The sequence below is a fragment of the Falco naumanni genome, chromosome 7 (genome assembly GCF_017639655.2).
Source record: "Falco naumanni isolate bFalNau1 chromosome 7, bFalNau1.pat, whole genome shotgun sequence".
Taxonomy (NCBI): Eukaryota; Metazoa; Chordata; class Aves; order Falconiformes; family Falconidae; genus Falco; species Falco naumanni.
This window is the reverse complement of record NC_054060.1, coordinates 23,490,826-23,518,649: the sequence shown is the minus strand read 5'-3', so window position 1 is coordinate 23,518,649 and position 27,824 is coordinate 23,490,826. Positions and strand designations below refer to the sequence as shown.

The window sequence follows — 27,824 nt, the reverse complement described above, 5'->3', positions numbered from 1 at the left end:
TATTTTCAGATACTATGAGTGTTGTGACTTCTAGTAAAGGTATGATGCCTTTCATCAAAAGGGAAGTGCTTTTTATTCATTCAGTTGTGGTTTATTTTTTTATTAGGTTACAGGCTTCCAGTATTTTTCCTTTGCTGTTGATCATCTCAGCATCCTACTAAAAATAAAAAATTGGTCTCACAGTGAAAGTCTTCAATTAGTAGGCTTGAAATCCTGGAAAGAACAGCATAATAAAAATAGATACACCAGACTTGAGGCATGAAAACAAATTTCCGTAGAGCCTAGTGGCTCTTTTTATTTAGAATTTGAACACACTTTAAAGGAATCGGTAACTGACATATTTCAAAGCAGATTCACATTATTCCTGCAGTCAAATGTACGTTTGTTTTGAAATGTTTGTAGTTTACATAAGTCCTTTCCTCTTTAAATTTCTATTCCTTATTACAAACCTTTGTATGTCTTCATTCCTTTCAACTCTCAGAAAAAAAAAAAGAAAAAAAAAAGAGTAAATAGTTGTTTGGAGTTTCCGGTGTGCCTTTTGTGATACCCACATCAACAGATAAATATACAAAATGGCATACTGGAATAAAGAAAAAAGGGCATTATATTGTTCCAAAAAGTTGCAGTTTCCCAGTTTGGAGAATAGATAGATTTCTAAAAAGGAAATTTTACAGCCTGTCAACCTCAACATTGACCTTCTGTAGTAGTACTGTGATTTAAGTAAGTGAATTATTACCACTATGCAGTCAAAATAATAAAAGGGCAATTTCCTAAATATTTCACATTCATAGAAGAAAATCTTCCAAGAGCATCATATGCCAATCATTTAATGTAATACAGGTTTGTCTGGGTTTATTACATTATCTGCAGAAGCCTTTATTTAGTTGAATGGCAGATTAAAGGAAGGTTCTTTCCCAGCTTCAAGCTCTTACTTCACTGCAGTTCCCAGGAGCCCCAGACCAGAGTGGGGCCTCACGGTGGGTGCTGCACGCACAGCGACGGTGGCTGGGGTCCCAGCTGGTGTTTTCACCGTGGCTGGCTTTTGGTCCAGGCCCAAGTGATTCTGTCGAGGAGCAGTGAGGACAATGGATTCCTAAAGAACACATTCCTCAGTGTTTTGTTAGCGCTTACTCTGTTTACTTTAAAAAGACTACAGTTTTTCTGACTCTGCCCACATACAATATATTAGTAATATTCCTTTCCTTTTTTCATATTTTAACATTCATAAAGCTTTTTCAGGGCAGCTGCTGTCACTGAAGAAATAAATCAGTTATGAAACTGAAAATTTCAAAAACCAAAGAGTGTTTCTTTAATATTTTAAACTCTTTAACATCCTTAGTCAAACCTAAACTGCACTGTCTGTTCTCTGTTGGCACGTGAACTTCTGCTTGCTAGAGTTCAGACGCCTGCCTTTCACGAGATGGCATCCTGTAACCATGCCACGGCAGAGCTTGGCTTCATTAGGCATCTGCTTTGCATGAAGTATGATCAAGGAAACGGAATCTCTTTTTTTGGCCACCATTTAATCTACTAACAAGCCAAAACAGGTCCCATGATACTAAGGATAGACATGTAAAACTAAACTGCATAATAAAAATAATGTCCAATCTTTCAATGAGCCAACCATACTATATCAGACTATAGGATTACAGTTTCTAATTAAAATGTTCCTGTTACTTAAAAATATCCTTCTATTTCATTACATTTTTATTTCCTTTCATTGTTTGATTTAATTATTATAATGAATATAATTAGCATGTGCTGTCAACTCGCTTCATTTGCATATTATATTGGATAATTGAATGTGGTCCCGTAATTAAATTAACGTGAATGACGGACGAGTTGGCTTCTTTCACATTGCAGTATTGGGAATAAAAATCTTTCCGTAGTCATTGCAGTTAGTGAATATTTTTCATATGAAAAGTCATCACAGATCAGATCCTCAGACTCAGCCTGACCGGCTCCAAAAGAAGTTGCATTGTTTGTTTGTATTGCTGTGTATTTATTTAAATAAAAATAGCTTTTGTTCTTTCAGCCTTTGACACAGACTGTATTTAGAGTGCTCTGGAAAAATCTCACTAACTTTTGGGATTTGTAGGATATGGAACTGCATACTTCTAAACTCTTGAACTTCTAAACATGTTATCACTAGCTTGCAAACCAAAATCTCTGTGAAATAGCTAGGAAAAGTGTATGCAACTTCTAAAAACTTAATTACGAACTTAGGGTTTGTAGATAGAAGCAAAAACTTCTCTTGGAATAACCAATACAATTGGAAAAATTTGGATACACAAACCACATTGTCCTTGAAGAAGGGTTTTCATCCCTGGAAGTTTGTCTTCCAGTTGCCGAAGTCTAAATTCTCTGTCCTAGACACTTGTGTCCATAAGCATGAGACATTTTTCTTACTGCACACTTACAAATAATTGAAATGTTAATCTCTAATAATCCATATGTTGAAAATAGAAGCATACAGAATTAGACTTGATAGTGTTATTCACATACTAGAAATTTATCCTTGCTATATAAATGAGGAAAAATTACCACAAGGCATGTTTTGGGCATAGTAGGCAGCTCCGGTCAACGGAATGAGCAACAGTAAGATTACAGGATATTCTGGGAGAGGGGTTTCTCCTATCTTAAAAATGGAAGATGTCACATAGCAGTATCACAGGTATAAATACAATGTTGAAAGAAATTAAAACATTGTATGGTAGGCACAGTCCTGAAAGGATTGTGAAAGTTAGAACTCATTCCCAGCACAAAGCAGGCATGGTAGATAGTCCCCAAGAAAGGCTTCACCCTGAGATTGTCTTTTCCCTTTTTTGTTAAATGATTGGTTTATAGTTAGATTTTCTTACTTTTTAGCTTTTTGTTTTCCCATGTGGCAAAGTCTGACTTCTGTCACAAAATAGCAGTACATTTCATTATTATACAGTAAGTATATATCACATATATTTGTCTTATCTATGTATGTGACACATATAATAATGAAGGTTACACGTACCGCTAGGTTGTAAGGGACACTTAGGAAGTGGCTTTAGATTAAAAGTTCCCTTCTGTAGGGAAATTCCTTTGTGCTTTTGACAGTGTATACTGGAGTTTCAGTATGTGGCTAGTTTCCTCTAGTGTGAAAGTGAAGAAGAATCCCCACCTTTTAAAACGGAAAAATTCTGAAAAATAGAAGTTGACAGGAAAACTTGGTAGAGCAGTTATAAAAATATATGTAGAGTTTCCATATGGGTTGTTTACTAGAGGCCATCATTCACCTTTCATTATTTATGTTGCTTTTGGGGCTGTGGAGTGACTGGAACAATTTTGATCTGGTAGGTGGGGTTTTTGGAAATGCAGCACAAGTAAAGATGCAGGAATTGGTAGTTGTTGTGTAGTTAATGTCCATATTTCTAAGTAAGTAGTATCTGAAATTACTTAATTCTGATTTTGTTAGTTTCTTTTCAGAGGAGGGATTTTTAGGAGTGATGGATTTCATGTTGAGATTGTGGGTTTATTTCTTCAAATCTTAAAAACTATCACCAAAACCCACTAGTCTTTTAAAGCTTTATAGGTTTGAACAAAAAAATATGCCTGGTAAATTTTGTGGAAGAGCTGATTTCAGCGAGTGATCCATGTGAAGTTGTAGTCTTGACTGCCATTCGGGAGCATCGCAGTGTGCGAACAAAAAAATCCCCGTAGGATTAAACTCACCCAGTTAAAACGGAGTACATTAAAGCAGGCCTGTAACAAATGCTTTTCCTCGATGACCCGTGCGTACCGGGAGCACATGAAGTCACCGAAGGGACGGGTGTCCCACCGGTGGTGGCACCGTGGGGCAGGCGGGGGGCACCTTTTGCTGCCGGGGCGGGCACCGGTGCCCCGGGCTGGCGGGGGAGCTGGGTCTGGCTTAAGAATGATAGATGGCAACACACATAAAACGCAGCAGAAGCGTGTAGGCCTGCACGTGTCATGCATCACATCTTAATTGTATTTCTAACATTCCCAAATGCATCCCCTAATTATTTTTTGTTCTTGTTGTTTTTTGAGAGGGTGTGGGGAATAGAATTTAATATGAGCAAAGGCTTGATGCCCAGTGGAGTGTTCAGTTTCAGGTCGTGGTGGCTGGGAGATTCCTGTCGGGGGAAAGGGGCGCGTGTGGGAATTATACGAGAAATTAGGCCCTTGGGTGTCCCTTAAAACCGAGAACACGGACGAATAAACCTGGCGCCCAGTGCCATGGAAGCCAGCGCTTCCAGCACCCTCAGAACGCGGCGCAGCTCGGGCTGGGGCCCGGCGGGCGAGCGGCGGGCAGGCGGCCCCGGAGCGCCGGCCGCGGCCTGTGCCCGGGCGGGAGGGGCGGAGCGGCCCGCTGGGCCCCGCGGAGGCCCGGCCACCCGGGGGGCGCTCAGCACCGCCCCGCTAAGGGGCCGCCCTCGACCCGCTAACGGGCTGGCACCGCCGGGAGCACACGGCGTCGGCGGGGCCCGGGGAGCTGCTGCCGCCCGCGGGGCCCCCGCCCGGCCCCGCCCGTGGGCCGCGCCTGCTGCCCGGCCGCGCCCCGCTGCTGCGGGCGCTGGGGGGGGTGCGCGGGGGGTGGGCTGGCCGCCCGGGGGGGCCGCTGGCGTCTCCCGGCCCGCGGGGCCGCTGGGCTGCGGGAGGCCGGGGCGGTGCGGGGCCCGTGCGGGGGCAGGGCGCAGGGAAGCCCGGCACGGGAGCGCTGCGGGCACCTCGGCCGCCCCCCGCACAGGGCAGCGCGGCTCCCCTCGGGGCGGCCCGGCTCCCTGCTCTGCCTGGAGCTCGGCCTCGGCCGGCCCTGCAGCGCGTCCCGCGGCTCGGCGTCCGCAGCCCTCTGCCGCGGTCAGACACTCACACCCGGCAATTCACCTGGGGGCCAGAAGGGAAAAGGTTCTAGTGAGCAGATGCAAAGGCTGTGCAGCTGGCCTAGGGTAGGGCTGGGGAGAGTGGCAGGAAGAGCTTGCTTTCCAAGAGAGAAAATCCTCAGGCACAAAAAGATTTTACGTGGTTTAGACTGTAGTATCGTAATTTTTCACACCTTGCAGGATTTTGACCCATACTCGCTGTGTTGCCGTGGAGGATGGCAGAAGCCTCTGCCAGTAGTTGGCTGATTCTGTCGACTAAGACCCTGTTTCTTTTCTAGCCTTTAAATCAAGAATTCTTCATGCACATCAGGTGTTTCATCTGTGTAAATACGCAGAGAGCTGTGCCCAGAGCAGCAGCTTAAATTCGCAGGTAGAGTGTTACCAAAGCTGAAGATGTTATCTCAGTGTGAAGGTGAATCTTCAAACGCAGAGCAGGGCTGCAGGGGCTGATCCTAATCGTGTCAGTGTTGAGAATAACGCCTTCAGGATCTGAGATGTGGCATGATGGGGGTTTTATTTGAGTTTGCAGAATACATGATTCCTTCATATGATTGATGTATAATAATATTCTCTGATGAAAAATTATTAGGCCAACACTTAAACATGTAAATGTCCTGTTAACGTTATTTTGGAAGCTGTGAAGCTTACCATTTTCTAGAAAGCGATGATACCCAGCAATTTAACAAGGTACATAAGTGTATGATTAAGCATGAGAGCAACCTCATGTTTAAACATTTATTTTTTATGTTAATATGTTAAATGTTGAAATGCTATCATTTTTAAAGTTAGGCTTTTCCTTAATACCTTTTCGAGTTTGGGCATTAGATTACTGTTTTATCCTGTAGCCTGGGCATGCGTTAAATTCACAAGTAGCCTCAATCCATATTAGAATTGTTTCCATTCTCCTTTCATCACAGTCTAATGCAGCTTATCTTTTACAGTATCTGTTTAATATTACTTATTTATTGCTGACTTTATATATATGTACTTCATTTGATGTCTTGTAACTAAGGTGACTTGTTAGTTGTCTTGTTATCTTGTAACTTGGGTGACATTTTTTCCAAGAGCTTTGTACAAAGAACTTCTTTATCTGGATTTCCTTTCGACTTTCGACACATTTTTTACATCTTCACTGCATCACTGTGTTTGTATTTGTCACTGTCCTATCCTCAGTGCTTAAATGGCTTATGATGATTACACAGAAAGTGCACAGATAATTTTTTCTTTGTTATGTATACACAGAACACAACTGAATCTGCGTGCTTAAACCATAGACTAGCTCTAAAAGGACAATGCTCATAATGTGGTTTATAGGAAGACTAACTTTTTCTGAACTCTGTTATCTTCTCTCTAAAAGCTTCCATGTGATGTTAAAAAAATAAACACTGGAATTTTTCAAATAGGCAAAATTCTTATTTTGAAATTTGAATGTCGCGTTCTGGAGCACTGTTTTTGCATGGAAACGGTGCTCTGATTCCTGATAAATCTAAGTAGGAATTTAGAACATTCCTTGCACAGAGCCTTGCCAATAGTGGAGTTTGCAAAATGGAAAGAAAAGAGCTTGACCTTAAAACAGAAGAGCGTAAGTGGTGACATATTCTGCTGATTAAATACTAGCGGTATGAGATCTGTTTATATAGAAGCAAAGAAATAATGCAGATCTAACTTTGAAGAGAAACTCTGGACTACTAATATAAAGACTTATTTCTTTTTCAAAGTTATAAATAACCTGACATCAAACAAAAGGATTCAGCTGTTTGATGGAATACTGTAGTTCCAGAGATTAGATGAAGAGTTCCTGTTCAATGAAGTTATTATTTGTTTGTACAGATTAGAATTGGCATTTATATAAATGATAAATAGAAAAGAAACATTAATAGTTCCCATACCGACAGTACAGTTTTAAGATCCAAATGTTTATAATGGCCACGTTCAAGTTTGGACCCCTAGGTCATACAAGATACTACAAGAGGCAAGGACTGCCCCTTAGAGAACCATTAGCTTTTTAGTCTGACTTACTCTAAGAAAATTGCATCTGAACATGAAATACATTATAGCAGAAGAGCACAGTCAAGTAGGAGAGTACATTTTAATGCTTCATTTTGTAAAAATAAGAGGAAATTCTATTGAGAAGGTTGTTTTTCTAGGAAGTTAATTCAGCTCACAGTGAGAATCACTGATATTTGTTTCTAAGTACCTATGGAATACATTTCATTTGCAGTTTTTTCTATGAGGTGAGGAAGGTTTCACTTCAGGAAGTTTTAAACTTTGCAAAGTTAGTATTTAAGTGCATTTTCCTGTATCCATTTTACCTTAATGTCATTTTGTCTCACTTCTGATTGATAAAAGAGCTACAACTTCTCCTGCTTGGTCAGAACTACTGAAAACCACCAGCCTGACTGTGGAGTGCTAAGAATGCGACATTGTTTATCAGGGTTAGTCAGGCAAGAGTGGAGCACTGAAACAACTTCTGAGGTTTTGTTCAGATCTTGACGTTTGGCTTTTTCGTGGCTACAGATTTCAGTTCTCTCCTTGGCAATCTTTCTCCTTTCTCTGCTATCTTAAAGCAGCAAGAAGTGATTTTTCTTTTCTTCTGTGGATGAACAAAACTGATAGGCTACAGAAAGCACCTCAAAGTGACATTATCTGCCTGCTGCAGTGTTGCCAAGCAAGCATCCCTCTGCTGCTGGGGAGGCCTGGCAGAGCATGTGCGGTTCCAGGTGGTCAGATGGTAGCAGAGAGTTGCTGGACATGGTTTCTGCCTTCTTAGTTGGACGTCCCCCTACCTCTGCTGGTCTCATTTATGGTGGCTGTGCCTTCCCTAGCAGTGCCGTTGATGCCAGCGATGCATTTGCTCCGAAAGGTTCTGCATTTTTACATTGCATATTGTGACAGCATAAACCATGACGTAATGTTAAGATATAGCAAAAGGAATAGAAACAATAAACAAACAATATGACCAAGTTAACATCTAAAGACATTCATGTTTTTAAATCTTCCGATGTTTTTGTGTAGTTGATTTCTGGAAGGCAGTGTGAGCCGGCAGGCAGAGTAACCACATAGCTGCTGGGGGGGATGCGGGACAGTTTTCAGGCTGCAGTGAGCTTTTCTGATATTTGTCATGTGGAAGGCGCACCTGGACACCTTTGTGTACAAAAGTGTTACTGGTGACCTCAGCGAAGTGTCAGCTTAACAAGAAGGAAGCTTTTGCAAAATCATTGCCTTAATGGTAATGGGAAATCATGGGACCACACAACAGAATGAAAACAAGAACTCAGATAGGTTACAGCATCTGCTGGGAAAAGTACGGTGTTACTATATGGAAACATTTAAATCATGTCTTCCAGTTATGTTTGCAAAAAGTCTTCAGCAAGTCTTCCGAAAATGAAACAAAAGCAGTGCAAGTACGCGTCCACATTCCTGAGAGAGCCTGGGGCTGGGGGCTCTTGTGTATATGCTGTAGGTCTTCCAGGGGCCAGCACCGGCCATGTCCCCCCAGCCCTGGACTTAAAGGACCCTGGAACAATGGATTGTCATTGGCAGCATTGACTGCCGTGCCAAAATGGATGGGGTGAATGTCTTGTAGCAGATGCACCATCCTCTGCAGCAGCTTCCTTTAACTTCCTATGGAAGCTGCTTTGATGAGTTAAGATCTTACCCTGCTGTGGGCTGAAGCTTGGCCTTGATAACCTGACCAGTGTAACTATATGGAGGAGAACAGCTTCTTGCTAGGCTTAAACCCACTCATTTTCAACCTGGAATACTCTGATGAGTTGGTTTTTTAAAATTACTATTTTGTGGCGGTGCTGGGAAGTAACCTTTGAGGAAATTATTGAATAGAATGGTAAATATTATTATAATTTTAGACACGTGATGGATGTCTTGTACCTTTCTAAATCTTCAGGTAATCTTCAGTAAATGGTATTATAATTGATTCATAATATTATTCTTTGGTCTCGCTTAGTTTAGTTCACTGAGAACCTGGCTTTCTGAATCAGTTGAATACTTCTCCGTTCTTTCTTTTGCCTTTGCACAGACAAAAAACTTGCTGCTGGCTTTCTGTTCTTCCTGACCAGAAAATTAATTAGCCTCTTTGAAAGATAATTCCAGTGTTTTTATGGTATATATGGGCAGAAATAACTGATGTGAATGATGCCTTTCCAGAGCTGCAAGTGTCCAAGTGAAGCAAAACCTAAATCCATCAGTAGAACGAGACTAAATATTGCTCTAAAAATCAGCACTTCCACTCTGCAGTAATCCTGGACTAACTTTGTGTAGTACACAGGGAATGAAAAAGTTCTTGGTCTGAGACGGAACCATTTGGGGTTTTTTTGTTACTTGTCGTAAAATAGCTGACAATTTTTAACATACACACATGGAACCAGTGGAAGAAAATCTGTGATCATAATCTTTAAATCTCTGGAAGGTTACAGGCAAAGTTTTAAATTCAATCACAGCTTGGAAACAGAAATCTAGATTGTCACAAAAAAAATGCTGCTCCGTAGTTTAAAAAATGTAAATCTTCACAAGGCAGTTTGATTGAACTACTGGTTCTTGAAAACTTAATAGCATCCATCTACATTACATGTCAAATTAGGACATATGAATATATGAATTACATGAATATATGAATTAGCAGTTCACTTTGGCTAATATTTTTTCAATATTTTACATACAGTCATTCTTCAGCTTTCTGGCTGACATTTTGTTTTCCTAAAGAAAATCCTGTTCATTACTTACAAGATGCTTATAAACTCAGTTACCTGATGATAAAGATTTAGTTTCAAAGACCAGAGATTCTTATTTTAATTTTCTTGTAAAACTAACCATTGACTTGGTAAGATTTTACTTTTGATTTGACATGCAACTGCTGTTACTTTCTGTGTCATTGCTGTATCATTCAAAAGATCTGAATTCTTTTAGTCGGGAAGAGTTGTTTACTCTGCTTTGACAAAAAATCATACATACACATTTAAAAGTAATTGTAGTTTTCATTCATAATAAAAGGAGTATAGAGGAGGATTAAATGAAAGAAAAATACGTGTATATACAGCCAGTAAGTGGAATTGGGAAGTGTTCACCAGAACATCTTGCCCTTGCTGGTTCTCATGCAGAGGTTGCTGCTGTATGCCTGGGGTTATCGCCCTGTCCTTGCGAGCAAGGTGGGGAGTCATGCTTTTATGATTCTTGTTCTTGCAGGATCATTAGAAGGTTATTTTTGGGCCCTTGGACCTTCACAGAAAAATAAGTGAGCTGCAGCATTCCCTTTGATACCCAGAAGATCATACCCAAGTTATTTGGGTCCATATGGTTTATTAGTTCCTCAGTAAAGGCCTTCGGTCCTGGGGGCATCTCCTTCGCAAGGTGCCAGGAAGCAGTGGCAGGAGAGGAAGGCTGCTGGAGCTGGCCTGTTGGGACTGTGAGGGAAGAACTGCAGGATCAACGATGGGATTATCCTTCCAGCAGTCACAGTCACCTCGTGTCTGTAGCCAGACACCGTACCTGAGAGAGAGGGGAAGCCTTATCTCCCAGCAAAATTATGAGTTCCCCTCACAACCTTATTAATGTTCCATACCGCAAGGAGCTTTTAGGTTTTTGATTGATTGTCCTTTTTTATTGCCCAAGTGCTGTGTGGCATATTGCTGGCTTTTGTCATTGTAGTCAGTTTTGAAAGACTGACTTTTATACTGCTTCAGACTTCCACAGCTCAAAGAATTGCAGCAAACGGCCAAGCAATATGCTATACAGTGAGCGTTGGCCCGAGGAAATTTGAGGAAAAAATGAATTCTGTCTAGAGACTTTAGCAATCGTGAGTCATGCTTTACTAAGTGATCATCTTCAGAAATACCAAGACAGTGGGATCGGGATGGTTATTGCACTTGTGAGTGCAGAGTGCACTTCCCAAAGAGTCACACGGGAGCACGGATTGCCTGCTAGGGCAGAAGAGACTGCCTGACCCTCTGGCTGTTGGAGATTAAGCACATTAGTGGAACCTGCAGAAGGCTATAAACTGGTGGGAGTGACAGAAGATAACTGATGGGCAACCTTGAAAGGTGTTGCTGAGTAAAAAAGTTCCCACAGGTCATCACATCAGTCATTGTTCCGGACAGTCAGCTAGTGTGGCTGCACTAGGCGCAGCATGCGTGCTATAGGAAAGCTGGAAATTCACAGAGACCTAGCAGGGAAAAATGTTTTCTTAAAGGTGACTTTAGCAGAGGTTAAAAATAAGCAAAATCGGGTATTATGGTGGCGTATATTGTGCAGCCTTGCCACGTCAGCTTACACGGTGTAGAGGTTGCTTCAGTCCAGCACAGTAAAGCATTTTAAGATGCTCTAGCCTCTCATTTTCAGCAGGCTTTGACACTGAGAGCAGACGGTGCTGTTGGCCAGTGTTTTCTGGCATGCTACTCAGTCCCATCCCCACGCTCTGTAACAGGGACTCCACCTCAGAAACGTATCAAGGTCTTGAGTTTGGCTGGGAGCATGAAGAGAAACTTCATTAATTCACCATGAAACAGCATTTCAGAAATGTTATTTGCTGTGTCTCTTCCCTGTGCATAGTTTGGGTCTTCAGGGGGTTATTCTAATGTTTACTGTGTTGGGCCAAAAATAAGCTAAGCTAAGCAGGTGCATCTTGTTTGCAATTTATTTAAGCTAAGCACAGGCAGATCCAGTAAAGCTGTATGAATATCTATAAGTTTTAAGAATGAGCAAAATTTTTAAATGAAATACAGAAAACATTAATGGGAGTTGACTGCTCTGGATTAAAAAAAAAAATGTAGTTTGTACTAATTTGATAGGTCTGAATTCAGAAAAAGAAAACCGCAAGCAAATATTAATGGAACCTAGGCACATATCTGAAGTTAAGCAGGTGCTTAAATGCTTGGCTGTACAGAAATACAGTGATTTAATTAGGATCTTGTTATGTTTGACAGGCATATCTGACTTTCAGGCTAGAGAGAGAGCAACAAGAAAAGCTAAATCTAGGTAAATATACCTGGATTCCAGTATGTGGCAGGAGGAAAAAGCAAGCTTTCTGCGCTGGATTTCAGTAAGGAGTTTGTACCTTGTATTAGAGCATTTTGTAAGATGAGTATTCCAGGCCTGCAAAAGTCCCTGGGATCATTAAGCCAAGTGACTGTTTTTTGTTTTGTTTTTTTTTTTAAAAAAAAAAAGTCAAGATAAGTCTTCCACCATAAAGAAATCATAGGAAAGTTTTAGTTTTTCTTTGTTGATCATCTGCTAAGTCAAGTGCTGGACTTCACTTTCTCCACCAGCTGGCAGCGAAACAAGGAATACATCCTCTGCTAGAGGTTTATTTGTTTGGGTTTTTTTCCAGTAAGGGGTGACTCACGATTTTTTTTTTTTTTTCCCAGAGTACATAATATAGTGTATCAGGTTTAGTAGTTGCATTAGTACAATGAGCTGAAATCATTAAATTGATTCCACATGTGATAAATACCAGGTTAAAACAATCCGCAGCCCTTCTATATGCCTTCCTATCTTTAATGTTGATAAAACCATAGCAGTAAAAATGTTGCAAATAAAAATATAATGAAATAATAACTCCATGGAAGCCGTTTGGGTATCTGTACTGTTCGTTTGGCAAGAGTTCACTGATTATCCATGGCATTTTTAGAACAGGTAATGGAAGTGTGAAATGAAAAATGAAAAATCCCAAAAACTTCTTTTCCTCTGCCTATTCATCAAGTGTACAGTGGCCATTAAAAAGAAAGCAAGAGTTCTGTTGTTCTGTCCTGGATCATAAATACAAATTGTAGTTATTTTACTACAGTCACAATTGATTTTAAGTACTTTCCTGACTGTAGAATTCACTATAGAAAAACATGGACTTATATAATAACCTCTCAGGTGAATTTAAAGTACAAACAGTTATCACAAACTGGAAAGGCACCCTCTTGCTTACAGGGTGGTAGCCAGTAGTTAAATTTAGAATCATCCACATGTTTCAGTGATATTTTCCTCGAAACAGTGCCCAAATGTATGCTTAATTGTCTCATAGTTGGCTGTCTTTTAAAAATTCCTCCTGTCTTAAAGGTCATTAAGACATTTCTACCAGCATTTTGAAAGGTTTTCAATGTCTTTTTGGCTGGTAAACTGAAAAAAATGCAAACTACTACTTTGTTGATCTTGTTTTTAATCTCAACTGCATTATCAACTGAGAGTATGCTCTGAAGGTATTGTTAAAAGTGCTTTGAAAACTTGTAAATCCCTGTAATTTATGTTCCTGTGGTCTCAACTGCTTCTTTCTGTCCTTCTGGTTTTAATTTGAATGCAGTCTTGTCTGGGTGTGTACCTGTAAAATTGTGTTTTTCCAAGCACAATTTACAGTCGTGACCCTAAGTTTTACAGTGTTCAAACCTTATAGGAGCTTCCTCCTATGCCGAAAAGCCAACTTTGGGTCAAACAGCTCTTTCATATTATAATTGTTCAATCAAGGTTACTTGGAACAGATCCGATTTTGGCATTTTTTAGTTTATCACAAAGACTTTATAAGAATATCAAGTAAATTGGAAAGGTTCCTTTCCCGGAGACCAGTAATAGCATTGCCTTATTTCTTCAGATGTACACAGTTGTAAACTTAGCCTGCTTCATGACAACAGTCCCATTTATCTAAACAATTCTCCTTTTAGAGTCAATGGCACTGATAGAAACTGAGATAAGAAATACAGATGGGAGGATCTTTCTGAGTCTCTACTTACTGAAACTCCTTGCTGTGCAGCTTACAATCACCTTTTCTTTTTGCTGCCTGAGAATGCGTGGCAGACATCTACCATGAAACAGAGTCCTCTCTAATTGCCAGAGAGCGCTCCAGTAAAGGATGATCGAGCTTTGCAAGGGTTTTTACAGTCCTGGTGATCTCTTTCTTGATCCCCCCACCACCACCACCACCACTTACTGTGTTTAAATGGCAGGGGTTGGAGGGTTTTGTTTCATAGCTCTAACTTACAGTATTCCTTTCACTATAATTATTTGTCTTTTGAATGAAGGTATTAAATTAATTTATTTTATTGTAATCTGCAGATTAATCCCCTTCTCATTTACTTACTGTCTTTTTGGGTGATACAGGAAAAAGAAGTTTCACGACTTTACATTCTTTGTGTTCCCCTGCAATAAAAATAATACTCGCACACTAAAACAGAAGTTGTTTGGACTAAATGTTATAAGCTTTACTTTTAGTATTTACTTCTTTGCTGTGCTCATTTTTTTAGCATGACTTCAACATCCTTGGTGGTTACCAGGAAGAGAAGAACAGATAGATCATGTGTTTTCATTTTCGTATGTTTGTATTTTCAGATCATTGTACAATCTGGCCGTCACCCCACAGTGCTGCAAAAATTATGCCAGTTGCCTTTCCAGTATTTCAGTGATCCTCGTTTAATCAAAGTGCTCTTCCCTTCACTAATAGCTGCTTGTTACAATAACCCTCAGAACAAGATCATCCTGGAGCAGGAGATGAGTTGTGTTTTACTCGCCACGTTCATTCAGGTAGCTATTGCAGTAATACAACAGTGGTGTGCAGGGTAACTGTGACAGTTTTTCTCGCCTTTGCTGTGTATATGGAACTCATTTGACTTAAGTAAAACAAGTAAACAGCTTTGAAGTACTTTAAGGTTCTCTGTAGCTCTTTTCAAACCACAGATTATGCCTGTACTTGAGGCATCTTATAACACGGAAAGGTTACAGAGCAGTTCAGATTCTCGCTATCGCATGCAGAATCCTTTTTTCATTAAAGTTGTTGGACGTGCTAGGAAGATTTGATGTAGATCCTGTTGTTACAAGGTAATTCTTAATATATTTATTTTTTTAAATGTACTGTAAATATAGCATATATGAAATCAGTATATTAATGTATTTACATACAAATGTACAGTTGTATACTGTGTACTATAGATTTACAGTGAGAACTGAACAGAAGTGTATATATTTTATGCAGAAAATACACAGAACATATGTTACCAGTCTAATCTTGCAGTCTTTATTTTTGACAGTAAGCCACCGAGGTCATTAAAAATACTGTTTTGAATAAGGATTTACAGCATTTTTTTCCCCTTTGTCTGAATTTATATGCTGTGCTTTACATATGCCTTATGTTTTCTGTACATTTTATTGAAAATTTTTTCCAATGAATAAATTAAGTTTTCCTAAGTACTCTACTGTTAAAAAATAATATGGTTTTAGGACTCTAGTGACTGTATCAGTCACCTGAAAGGTACTGTTGTTGATGCAGAAATGTGTCAAACTTTTTTTTTTTCCCTACAGCTTTACAGCTAGTCCAGGGGTAGGCTACACGGTTTTGGAAGAGAAGGCACAAGAACTAAATATTTACTAGAAGTCCTCGCACAATATCAAACTTCTGAGTGCAACTGCTTTTTGTCCTTTTAATACTAAAATATTCGCATAGCAGATTAAAAAAAAAAAAAGTTTGGAACTTGGTATTAAAAGAATTTTCCATATAGTAATGAGTTTCTGGTTAAATACAAAGCTATAGTTGATCTTTGATTTCCTTATGGTGAAATGACAGGTTTCAATGTAGAAATCAGTGACAAAAAGTAATTTAAGCATTACGAGTAAATGCAGCAAGTTTAGTTTGTCTTTTTCAGCCAAAAAACGTGAGTGCAGAGGAGAGTGTTCCCTATATGAATAATTAAGGTTAATTTACCTTGATTTCTGTGCTAAAAGAGAGAGAATGGCATTTAAATCCCCAGTAGCTACAGCAAAACCTAAGTATATTTACAAGGGTCAACATTATTAAGTTGATTTCCAATTAGAGGTATATCTCAGATGCCCAGTCTACATGTTCTTGCAGGCTTTTAGAAAAAGTTACATTAAAATATAGAAGATATTTGTGTGCTGAGAAGAGTCAAGTCTTGACTTCACTGGTACTTTAGTATTTTACCCATCTTAAAATCTAATCCCAAATGTTGCACACACGCACACACACACACGCATGCACACAGAGAACAATTCTGAGAGGAGCTCAGAAATGCTCAGATACCCACACACACAGAAGAGATTTGCTTCTGTACTTTTATTTTGACTTGCTGCTGTCTGTCAAGCAAAGCTCTCATTTGCTTTAGCAGAAGGTTTGGGAAAGACTGTAAAATGTTTCCCCGTGACTAGAAAATGAGATTCTTCCTGTGCCAGGGAATACAAAAAGAAGTGCCGTTTATGTAGAAGTTTGGTGGTGTGTGCGAATATAACACTTAAATACAGTTTGTTAAATGTGTGCAGCGTAAATCAAAGGAAAATGATTGCTGGATTTTACAACAACCCACGTTATACCTCCCAACAGATTTATTTCCATCATCTGAAGTTTGCATCATCCTTTTTATTTTTGTTACTTCTGTTTCTAGATGTGCTGAAATAATTAGAAAACATTTAGGAGTATTCATGATTTGCTAAATCATATCTCTTATGTCAAATAGTACCATCTCTGCTCAGTGACTACTCGAACAAAAGATAGCGTCCTAAAAGCCCTCTCTGTAGTGGGGCAGCTGGCTTGCATAATCCTACGTGGTTCTGAGTGAAGTCGGTGTCCGTGCTGACTCCGGAGGATGCAGCATCCTGTCCGGCAGCGGCAGGGATCGCACATCACCTTGGGCACTTGGATTAACTGCACCTCAGCTGGTTAGGCAGCTGGCCGCAGTGCTGGCGGCCAGAGTTCATCACCTCTGTGGAAGAACTTCACTTACTCTCAGGAGATCAGGACCGCAGGCTCCTGGGTCACTGGGAATCACAGCTGGTGAAATCAGGATAATGCAGGAATTTTGTAAGAGGGTATTTGGAGTCAGGAGCAGAAATCTAAACCACGATTTGTTTTAAAGAAACACAGCTATAGTAAATGTTCTCTTAAATTAAAAGTCATAATAACTATTTCCTAAGAAGCTATTAAAATCTTGTTTTTTCTGTTGTGTATTAACAGGTTTTTGGTTTGGGTTGATTGGGGTTTTGGTTGGTGTTGGGTGTTTTTTTTTGTTTTGGGGGGGTTGGTTTTGTTTTGCTTTTCAAAAAAAGTACAAATAAAGGTATAAAAATCCACGATGTCTTATAGAATTTAAATGCTGGCAGTCTTCTGTTAATACATTGCAAACAAGCCAGTTTGTTAATTTACAAGTTTCATAATGTATTAGTATTTTTGAGTGACTGTGAAGACTTAAAAATGTTGGTTTAATTCCTCAATTTTAAGAGCAGAAAAGCTGATGCTGTTGTTGTTGTCGTGTCCCGTGTGTCCCCCCCCCCCCCTCCATGCAGGATTTTGCACAGAGTTCAGGCCAAATGGATAATCAGTTATCTCGGCAGAGGGGTACGTCTCCAATGAAACGTAACAGAGTAGCAATTCGGTAACAAAATGTGTAGATGTTATATTTTACTGTGATTTAAATATTTTGAGTCCACATCATGAAAGAATTACAGTAAATTGCAATATGATTTCATGGTTTGGGGAGAGGCTCCGTAGCTCACATTCTGACTTAAACATACATGTCTTCCAGTCTGCTGCTCATCATATCAGGAATTCAGACTGTTAATCTTTATTAAATGCTATGTGATACCATGTCTTAAAATGTGATACTGTGTATGCAAATATATAATTAGCTGTCACAAGGGTTACCTGCAGAAGTTTTAGGTTGCAGAAGCAGGCACACATGCTAGTATACCCAGGGAGCCAAAAATTAGTAAAATACTGTCCTGTAATTACCCTGTAAAGTTTGTCTGTTTGCAGAAAAGTTGCAATATTCTCCCCTCCCCGTTGCTGTAAATATTGTGTAAAATACAGTTAACCTCTTTAGACTACACATTTGAAAGATTCTCAGCTAAGATGGCTATTGTTAAACATGTCTGAAATTCAAGTGTGTTGATGGGTATCTGGTCTTAAGTCACCCGTATTTTGCATAAAGGAGTATTTTGCATAAAGGACGTTGCTCGGCCAGTCATTTCTTCCTAACAGCAAGCAGAAATACACCACCATTTTGCTAACAATTGGCAGAAGACGAGCAGCTCTAGGTGTAAAACAGAACTTTGTGTTTAAAACTAAATTATAAAATTAACATAATTTTATGGAGATCTTTACTGTCAACATTATACCTCTTAGTCTGAAGCAGCCTTGTGCAGTTCTGCAGAACAGACTTTCCAGGATTGTGTTTGCATGAGAATCTGCTCGAGAAAATTCTAAAATCTGAGCAGAAAACTGCTTTTTATTTTCACTGTTCAAACTGGGTGAACTTTTAAACAAAGATGACTATGTGGTGACATGTGAGCGTGATTGCTAAACACTCCCCAGTTGCAAAAAAGCTGATTTAATAATAGTATAAGCAGGATTATTTTATCCATTATATCACTTGAATGTGAAGGATGGTGTCCCCAGAAAACAAATGGGAACAGTAACACTGCTGGGAATAAAACCTGGAAGCGCAGGCTCCACTGTTGGGTGCTGCGCTGCAGCGTGCTCCTCCAAGGGTTGGGCCCTGCAAGGCTGTGCACACATGTGGAGCCCCGCTCACGCCAGCACAGTACACAGAGGAGTAAAAGCTGCATTTGTAATCGTGCTGTGAGCTTTGGGGGAACTGGGGAGCAAAACTTCTCTGCAACCCTTTGTGGAAAAAGTTGCTGCTAAGTGGAGGGCATGCCGTGGAGGCTGCCTGAACCCAGATGAGGCTGCATTGGTCCCCGGGAGCTCCAAGAATATAAAATGTGTAAAGGTGCATAATGTTCTGATGCATAAAGCAGAGCGCCTGATCCAGAAGCCTAAAAATCTAAGCCTTTGCTCATCAGAGCCCTCTGCCCCCATTTTTACAGCCAAGCCTCAGTGTCCAGAGCTCCACAGAAATGTCACCCCGTGATTTCAGAAGTTTTTGGTAGGGGGAGGGGAGCGAATGACTCAAAATATGTCAAATTGGCTTCGTGTTCATTATTCTTGTTTTATTGCCATCTTAAGAGGGAATAACTTGGTAATTTTATGTTCTGTCTTCAACAGAAAAATTTTTCAATTCTCAAGATTATCTTGAGCTGTCCAACAGATTCCCCCGCCAGTCCTGGGAAGAAGCTCGACAGTTCTTCTTGAAGAAATAAGCATTGTGTTTGGTTTTACAGTCCCTAACATCGTCACGCTGAGCAGTTCCTGCTGACCGCCTTCTTCCAAAGGCTCTTCCGGAAAGTTTTCCGATACCCTGAATACTTACGCTGTAGATACATAATTTGCACTATTTATATCGTATGTACTGTAGATAACTTTCAAGTTCTGTTTTGTAATTTTGATAATTTGAGTGTATTTCATTCACATACCCTGTGTCATGATGTGGGTGTTCTCTGCCCTGCGATGTGGCGGTACTTGCCCTGCGGAACTGCGGAAATAAGATGGCGAATGGAGCAAACATGTTCTGTATATCTTGTAATAAAGTAACTTATCCCGGCTGCAGCCTGACCCGCGGGGCCGGCGCTGGTGCTGGCGCTGCCGCCAGCGACGCGGGGCTCGGGCAGGGGGGGAGAACAAAGAGGGGCCGCGGCGTCTTCTCCAGCGCCCGGCGGGCCGGGCTGCGGGAGCTGCGGGGGCTGCGGGAGCTGCGGGGGCTGCGCAAACCGCGCGCGTCGGCGGCGCGTGGGGCGGGCGGCAGCGGCGCGCGGCGTCCGGGCGGCGGGCGCGGGCTGGGCGCGCGGGCGCGACGGGAACGGCGCTGCCGGAGGGCGGGCGGCTCCGGTCCCGGCTGTGCGGCCCCTTCGCCGGCCCCCGCGGCCGGGCGCGGCCCGCACCTGAGGCGGCTGCGGCGGCGATCCCGAGCCGGCCGGCGGGCCGCCGCGCTGCCTGAGGGGAGAGCGGGGCCTCCGCGGGGACTCGGGTTCCCCGGTCGCCTTTGCCGAGGCGGCGTGACGGTCCGCGCGGCCCCGCTCCCCGGTGACGGCAACAGCTCGCTGCAGTCCAGGCCCCGGAGCCAAAACCCGACCCGGCCGGAGCCAGGTAACTGGGGCGGCCCCGCGGCCGGGGGGCGAGGGCGGGAGACGACCCCCTTGCCCACCTGTCCCCGGGCCGAGGGGCACCGCCCGCCGCCGCGGCGGCTGAAGAGCGCCTGGACGAGGCGGCCTCTCCGCCTCCCCGGCGGGCGCGCCCCCGGCAGCCCGGGCTGCTCCGCGCCCCCCGACGGCAGCTGCGGATCGGCCCGCGGGCCAGCTCGCCCGCGGGGGCCCGGCCGGGGCCTGCTCAGTCCACGGAGGCGGCGGAGCCGTTCCCACCTCGGCGCCGCGGCTACCCGCTCCCTCGCCGCTCGGCGAGGTGCCTCGGGTAGGCCCGGCTACGCTCGCGCTCCCCGAGGGTGCGGACCCGGTTGCCCGGGGACGGGGCCGCAGGGGCGGCTCGACGTGTGGTGTGAGGCTGCCCGGGCCGGCGATCCCGCGGGAGTCGGCCCTGAGCGCGCTCCCGCCCGGGTAACGGGGACGCAGCGGGAGCCGCGGCGGCCGCCGCCGCACTCGCAGGTGATGCCGAAGGCAGATAAGGAGCCGCCGCCCGCGTCTAGACGGGGGCACGGATACGCGCGAGGGGACGGGACGGCCAGCCGCGCCGCCGCCTCCCCGGGGCAGTACCCGCGGCCGAGCCCCCGCCGCCCCCGGGGAGGAGGCGAGGCGGCCCCGCACCGCGGCAGGTGCGGGCGCGGCCCGGCCGAGCCCGGGGGCTGCTCCGAAAGGGAAACCTGCGCTCCGCCTCCCCGGCTATAAATAAGCGGCCCCGCTCGGGAAAGCCGATTAGCGCGGTGTGGGGAGGCCGTGCCAGCAAAGCCGGGGCTGCGCCCTCTCCGCGCCCGGCGAGCCCCGCCGCCGCCCTCCCGCCCCCCACCTTTCTTTTTTTCGTTGCAATCCTTTCCTTTTCTTTTTTTTCTCTTTTTTTTATTAAGTCCAAAATATTTAATCCCACTATCCAACCGCTGACTCTGACAATAAATAACAATAACTTACTTTTGTTCGTTAAAGGCTCAAACAATCCGTCCTCCGTCCATTGATAATTTAACATTATTAGTACTGGTTTTCCCGTTAAAAAGTCTCGTTTCCGTGTCCCGTTTTTCCAGCGATGGTGCGGGGCCGGGCGCCGCGGCCCGGGAGAGGCATCGGCGTGAGATGAGACTGGACGACGCGGCTCCGCGGAGGGAGGGCCAGGCCGGCTCCGCGGCCGCGGAAAGGCGCGCACGCCGGGGGAGTATCTCTCCCCCTTTTGTATTCTCTCTTTTATTCCCCCCCCCTTTTCTTTTCCCTTCCAAAAAAGGGAAGAAAAGCCGTCCCTAGCGCAAGCGGCGGGCAAGGCAGCCTGTGACCGTGCCGGGCTCCAGCGGGGAAACCCGCGTTTCTTTGGGGAAAAGAAACATCGAAATCCGCAGGGGGAAAAAACCCAAAACAACGAATAACCAGGGCGGGGGCTCTCTCTCCGGTCTGGTGAAGGCAGCGAGGATCCCGGTGCTTTTTTGGCCGTCAGTAACATATTTTTTGTTTGTTTTTAAATAAGAATAATTAAAAAACAAAGGCGTTTGTCCGGCGCTCTGGGAGCAGCCCGGGGCCGGGTGTCTCATGCAGGGAGCGCAGGCATGCGGAAGTCCCGCGGCGGCGGGCGGCCGGGCCGCCTCACGTCTCGGCCGGGCTGGGCACCATGCTGTTGGGGGTGTCGGGGAGTTGGGAGGACAGCGAGGTCACGTCGCTGCCGGAGGAGGTGCCCAAGGAGCCGGACTCGGAGAAGGAGACCTGGAGGAGCAGCGGCGGTGAGGACCCGGTGCGGTTCCCCCCGCCCCGGCCCCCTCCGGCAGCGCCCGAGCCCGGCGGGCCGCGGGGCCTGCCCACTCCCCGCGGCCCGACGGGGCGGCTCAGCGCGGCGCGGCGCGGCTCACCAACTGCTGGAAGGCGGCGGGCTGCTCCAGGTCGCTCTGCAGGGCGAACTCGCTGAGCGCCTTCCAGGGCGGCTGGTAGGTCTGGACCTCCACGGCGCTGCCCTGCACGGCGCTCTCGTGGCGGATGGGGCTTCCGGCCACCAGCGGCGTCCCGGTGAGGCCCTGCAGGCTCTGCGGGCACACTGGGCTTCAGTACGGCCGCCGCCCGAGCCCGCCGGCCCGGGGCTCCCCCCCCCCACCTCCCTCCCCGGTGGGGCGGGCGGGCGCTCACCGTCTTGTCGCTGTGCTGCTGCTGCTGGAGCTGCTTCATGAGGATGGACTTCTTCTTGTCCTTGCAGCGCTTGTTCTGGAACCAGACGCGGATGACGCGGGGGCTGAGCCCCGTCATCTCCACCAGCTGCTCCTTCATCAGGGCGTCGGGGCGCGGGTTGGCAGCATAGCAGGTCCGCAGCGTGTGCAGCTGCTTCTCGTTCAGCACCGTCCGCACGCGGGTGGTCTTCTCTGCCACCTTGTGCGCCGGCGGCCGCGGGGCGGGCGGCCTCCCGGGCACCGGCTCTGCGGCAGGCGGGGAGGGCGCGCACCGTCAGGGTGGCCGCCCGCCGCAGCCCCCCCCCGGCCCCCCGCCCCTCCCGCCGCCCGCCCCAGGAGGGGGGAGCCGGTACCTGCGAGGTGCGCGGCGGCGGGCGGCTGCAGCGCGGGGCTGCGCGGCCCGCGGGCGGCGGCGCCGTCGGGGGCCGGCCCGTGGTCGGCGCGGCAAAGCAGGTCGCGCTCCCGCAGGCAGAACTGGTCGCCGGGCAGGAGCTGGCGGCCGCAGGCGGCGCAGCGGAAGCAGTCCAGGTGGTAAACGTGGTCGCGGGCGCGCATCACCAGGTCGCTGCTGCTGAAGGCCGCCCGGCACTGCGCGCACTTGATACCGAAGAGCCTGCGGGGAGGCGACGCGCAGTCAGGGCCCGCGGCCGCGCCGTCGGGGAGGCTCCGGGCGGCGCCGTGGGGGCGGGCAGCGGCCGAGAGTTGGGTTTTCGTTTGGGGGAAATTCGGGGGTCTTAGGGGGCTTTAGTGCTTTTTCGGGCTTTTGGTTTGGTGGTTTGTTTTAACGAGCGTCGACGCATTCGGGGTCACCTGCTGTAATCCCGCTTGCAGTAGGCTTTGCCGTCGCGCAGGAAGCATGTGCAGGTCTCGTCCAGAGGCTGCCCGCACTCGGCACACTTGAGGCAGGCGACGTGCCACTCCAGGTCCGGCGACACCCGCAGCAGGAAGGGGTCCTGGATGCGGCCCCCGCAGCCCGCGCACAGGGCCAGCCCCGGCCGCCCTGCCGGGAGCGAGTGAGGCACGGTCAGGGGCAGCGGTGTGCAAGAGCAGAAGCACCAGGAATTAGGGAAAGACTTTTTTTAAAAAAATAACATTTTTTCCCTTTTTTTTTCCTTTTTTCCTTCTTTTTTTTTTTTTTTTACTTTTTGCAAAATAGGAAGAAAGATCAATAAAGACAGAAACACGGAGAGAAATAAAGGACAGAAACACAAACGGAGAGAAATAAATACAGCCAGAAATAAACCCCAGAATTTTGATTGAGGGAAATTAACGCAGAAACCCGGAGACATAAAAGTAGAATTTCGGAAAAAGGAAACCAAGGCAGAAACATAGAAACAGTAAAAGAAAAGCCGAGGAAAAACGGAAAGAAAGAAAGAAAGGAAGAAAGAAAGAAACAGAATCATGGAAAGGAACAAAACCACCGAAAACCCAGAGACACTTTAAATGGGATCATGGACAAATGAAAACGGCAAGAGACAAAAAATCGAAGAGACAGAGAAATAAAACCAAACAAAAACAGAAGAACAGAAAGAGAAAGAATTTAATTAAAACGGAAAGAGAAATTTAAAAAAAGAAAGGCAAACCGAAACACGGAAAGAAACACGGCAAGAAAGAAGAACAGGCAGAAAGAAATGAAGACAGAGAGAAAAACGGTAACGCGGGCAGAGAAAGAGGGAATGCGAGAAAGAGCAAGCAGCGGGAAGGAGAGAAAGAAATGGAAACAGCGGAAATAAAGGAGATCAGCAGCGCGGATAGCCGAAGGGGCAGGCGTTCGGTAAGAAGCGGAGCCAGCGCGGTCGGGCAGCGCCGGGCACGAACGGAAACAGCGGCACCGGAGATGCCCCGGGCCGAGCCCGCAGCCGCCCGCGCCCGCCGCAGCCCTTCCCGGCGCTGTCACCGCGCCCGCGGGGCCGGGCCGGCGCGGCGGCCGCCAGCCCGCCCGACGGCAGCGGCGGCGCGGAGCTCGGCCCCGCAGCGTCCCGCGCCCGCCCCGCCGCGCCTGCCCGCCCCGGCGCCGCGCCGCGCTGCGCGCACTTACTCTTGGAGGGCTCCCCCATGGCGCCCGGGAGCGGCCGCGGGAGGAGGATGTCCACCATGCGGGCGGCCCCCTGCGCACCGGCCGCGACGCGCGATGCGGGATGCGGCGCTGCCGCTCCACCACTACCCGCGCCGCGCGGGGCGGGGGGCCGCGCCCGCCCCCCCGGGCCCGCCCCGCCGGGCCGCGCCGTGATGTCAGCGCGCAGCGGCCGCGGGGGGCGGTGGGGCGGCGCTGACCTCACCGCGCGGCCCCCAGAGGCGATTGGCGGCCGCGGGGAGGGCGCCCGCGGATTGGCCGTGGCGAACAATGGGCGCGCGGTGGCGCGCGGCGGGGCGCGGAGTCCCCGCGCAGCCCCGCGGGAGCCCGGCCCGGCGCGGCCCGACGGCGGCTCGGACGGGGCGGGCAGCTGCTCGGCGGAGGCGCGCCCCTGTGCCCGGGGCGGCCGCGGGACCCACCTGGCTGCCGCCGCCGCCCGCGGGACCCTCCGGCCGCCTGGCACGGGACCCGGCGCCGTGCGCCCCAGCCCTGTGCGCGGAGGGGACGGTGGCGCCGGCAGCCTGAGGGGGCGGAGATGCACTGTGGCTGTGCCCGCTCTGTGTCCCCTGCTATTTTCCTGGACTCTTAACCTCGCCCTTATGTTCTCCTTTTATTTCCCTTTCCCGCTCCTTCCCCTCCCTTTCCCCTTTCATTTCGTTGTCCCTTCTCCCGGCGCCTCGGCGTGCCGAGGGCAGGTGCCTGCGGACGGGGCGGCGGGACGGTCCCTGGCTCTGCGCGGGGGCGCATCCTCGCGGCAGACGGGAAAGGGGCTCCGCCAAGGGCGCCGGCGCGGACCTGCGCGTCCGCAGAGCGGTTCCCTGCTGGCGGGCGGGCGCGGGAGGGCCGCCCCGACGGACGCGAACGGGACCGCCGGCATCGTCGGGGCGGCCCTGCAGGGAAGAAGACGCGTGACGAGCAGCCGCGCGATGAGTTGAAATCGGAGCGAAAAAATAGCATTTTACCTCATTTTCGTGCACCTGATCCTGTGCTGCTCCTGCAGCTCAGCTTCTCCTGTTGCTTTTTTATCCCTTCCATTAATTTTTCCTCCCTTCCGCTCCCCCCCCTCCTCCCCCCTAAGTCTCCATGGGCTTCCTGTGCATTAGCTGAAAAATAGGGAAAGCCTTTCAGTGGCCTTTGCCTCAGTTTTAAATTCCCAAAGACTTCACAGCTCAGTGGCACGAGTCTCTCCAAAGGTCCGTGACAGCCCATACATACTGGAATTGAGATTGCTGCTGTCTTGGGGCTTCAGTCCTGTCCCTCCCCTCCATGCAATCAACTTTTTAATTTTACACACAGAATTTGACAGGTATAGACCAACCTGTACAGCCTGGGAAAGGATATAGTGACTGTAAGTTTTGGCTAAGGACGGGCGAGCTGTGCTCATTTTGCTCAGAGGAGGGAAGCCAGCTGAAGCACTTGGTTTTTTGTATGTCAGGCACCTAGTAGATACGAAACCCCAGAAGCTGAGGAGGAGAAGAGGACAATTTGGATATTTGGCTATTTGACCCACTCTCCACAGCCCAACCACAGCCCCTGCTACACCTTTGAGGACCCCAAATGTTCAAGTTTGCACAAGAGCTGAGGGGAGAAGTAGGATGGTATTTGGGGTACCCGCCAGGGGCATGTGTTGCCAGGGATTTCGGCACCCCTGCATGTGCCGAGGTGTGGTGTGGCAATGACTCCTCAGGGCAGGGTGAGGCCATGTGTCCCCTGCCTGTGTGGCAGTGGCAGGGTGGCTGTGGCGCCTGTCGGGGTTTGTGGTCTGCTGTTAGTGTGGCTCACTTGCCAGCAGCAGAGCTGAGCTGATGGTGAGTGACACAAAGGGCATTGGAAAAGTTTAGCTGGCTCTTCAAGCTGGGGTGACCTCATAGGACGGGTGATGGGAACTGCCACAGTGCTGCTGCGGCTGTGGGGTGGCACAGGGTGCCCTGCCCATGCCTGGGAGCCTGGCAGGAAAGGGGTGCAGAAGGGTGACTTCGGTCTGAGCTAGAATCCATGGAGTCCTGAGTGAGTCAGTATCTGCATGTGTTAACAATAAAACACAAAAATAAAATGTCAGTGATAGGAGAATGCAACACGTCTAAGAATACAGCAGCTTGGCAGGGATGCTCCATGTTGCATCACCCTTTTCTCACTTGAGGGCAGGGTCCTCTCTATTCTCCCAAACCTCCCACCAGCTTAGGAATAAGAAGGTTAGGTTATAGCCGAGCCAGCCAAACTTTTCCAAACTGGCACAAAGCTGTGCTGCAGACACAGCTGTGACAGTACAGAGCAGTGCACTGACATCAGGCAGGTATGCTGGGACTAGACTCAGTTCATGACTGGGCAGGTAGGAACAGCATGGGCAGTGCAGCACAGGCAGTTTAGCAGAACACCCCCAACCCCTTCCCCCCCCCGCCCCCCCCCCCCCCCCCCCCCCCCGCCAAAAAAAAACCCAAACACCAGCCAAACCCAAAACCCAGGGAAATGGTGAAAGCCCTGAACCTCCTCTAGGTGATGTACAAAACAGCTACAGGTAATGCCAAAAGGCATAAAACCAGCCTGATACCACCATGTTTTACAAACATGTTAATTGTTGGTTCACTTGAGGGGGGGTAAGGAAGCGCATCATAAAATCATAGAATAATTCAGGTCAGGAGGGACTTCTGGAAAACCACTTTCAGGTCGCTTGGAACTGCTTGCTGGAAGCATTTGCTAGTCAAACCCAAATGCAGTCTCTCCTGCTGCACTGATTACTTCTTGCTTTCCTCCACCCAGTATCCAGAGTTTCCGATGACTTTTGGGGCAATTCCGGCTGGGTTTGGTGCGATAGCTGGCAGGGGCTGCCTGGCTGTGGGGCGAGGCCAGCTGACAGCACTTCACGCTTTCTGCAGAGCAACTCTTTGCTTTCTGCTCCCAAATAGAAATACAAGTTCTCTCTAGAAAGGGGAAACGGTAACAATTTTTTTGTTTGCAGCAGATTGCAAAGGCAGTAAGTGCTGATTCTTTCAGAGCCAGCCATGGATTAAGTCCATTATAAAATTAAAACAGATGGAACACAATTTCACTTACATTACAAAAAAGGACAGGAACCATCTGCAATAAGATTTAGCTTTGCAAAGCTATTGTTATCATGTTACCATTAAAACCTTTGATGAAGGGTTTTCTTTTCTTTCATAAACTTGTTCACATGAAACAAATGTTTTATTTATCCATCTTCCTAAGATAATCATATTTTATTTAAAAAGATGACATCTCTCAGAAAAACAGCTCTTGGTTCTAACAGAACATGTAAAAACAAAGAAATGTTGTAAAACTCCAACATGGTACCATTGGGGGCTTCAGTGGGGAGGATGTAGCAAAAGGAGAATTCCCTGTCCATTTTTCCTTTAAAAAACATTTCCTGGTGTTTGGGCACAATGTCTGATACTGAAAATAGATAATTAATGAGATAATGGGATACTGCATGTCACCTCCTGTCCAATGGGATTATCTGATGGCTAATTATGGACAGATTGTGATTAATGTGATTATGGATTGGATATTAATCTGATTCTGGATTGATCTAGTTATGTTTTAGTCTGCTCCAAATGGTTAATTGGATCTGAGATAATAGAAATGCAGCTTGCAACAGATTTTGCCACATCAGTTGATGAAGTATCTTTTGATCTGGGTGGGTTGCGAACAATAAATTATTTACAGCTGTTG

General features: G+C 46.9%; 2 protein-coding genes across 7 annotated transcripts in view; one reads left to right on the top strand and one right to left on the bottom strand.

Annotated features, from left to right (window-relative positions):
- Positions 1–19,317, top strand: part of SCAPER (S-phase cyclin A associated protein in the ER) — a 165,958-nt gene extending 146,641 nt beyond the window's left edge. For 4 of the 6 annotated variants that reach the window (XM_040600061.1, XM_040600064.1, XM_040600066.1 and 1 more), the window contains 3 exons: positions 14,193–14,384; positions 17,151–17,202; positions 18,871–19,317. In XM_040600061.1, coding sequence (XP_040455995.1) covers positions 14,193–14,384; positions 17,151–17,202; positions 18,871–18,965 — 339 coding nt within the window. In that variant the 3' untranslated portion in view covers positions 18,966–19,317. Of the gene's footprint in view, positions 1–14,192; positions 14,385–17,150; positions 17,240–18,870 lie in introns of all 6 variants that reach the window. The other 2 variants (XM_040600067.1, XM_040600063.1) reach the window with 2 other exon arrangements.
- A 1,446-nt stretch (positions 19,318–20,763) lies between these two features.
- Positions 20,764–24,283, bottom strand: ISL2 (ISL LIM homeobox 2). The gene is made up of 6 exons (XM_040600511.1): positions 24,102–24,283; positions 22,874–23,063; positions 22,417–22,676; positions 22,026–22,309; positions 21,755–21,925; positions 20,764–21,611 (listed from the first exon to the last, which is right to left on the bottom strand). Exons 1-6 carry the CDS (start codon positions 24,157–24,159, stop codon positions 21,495–21,497), a joined length of 1,080 nt encoding a protein of 359 aa, XP_040456445.1. The 5' UTR covers positions 24,160–24,283; the 3' UTR covers positions 20,764–21,494.
- Between the last annotated feature and the right edge of the window lie 3,541 nt (positions 24,284–27,824).

Coding starts and splice junctions, on each gene's coding strand:
- ISL2 (XM_040600511.1), bottom strand. CDS start 24,159: ATGGTGGACATCCTCCTCCCGCGGCCGCTCCCGGGCGCCATGGGGGAG. Junction 23,064..24,101: donor CATGGGGGAGCCCTCCAAGA/GTAAGTGCGCGC, acceptor CGCTCCCGGCAG/GGCGGCCGGGGCTGGCCCTG. Junction 21,612..21,754: donor CCGCCGCCTTCCAGCAGTTG/GTGAGCCGCGCC, acceptor CTGCTCCTCCAG/GTCTCCTTCTCCGAGTCCGG.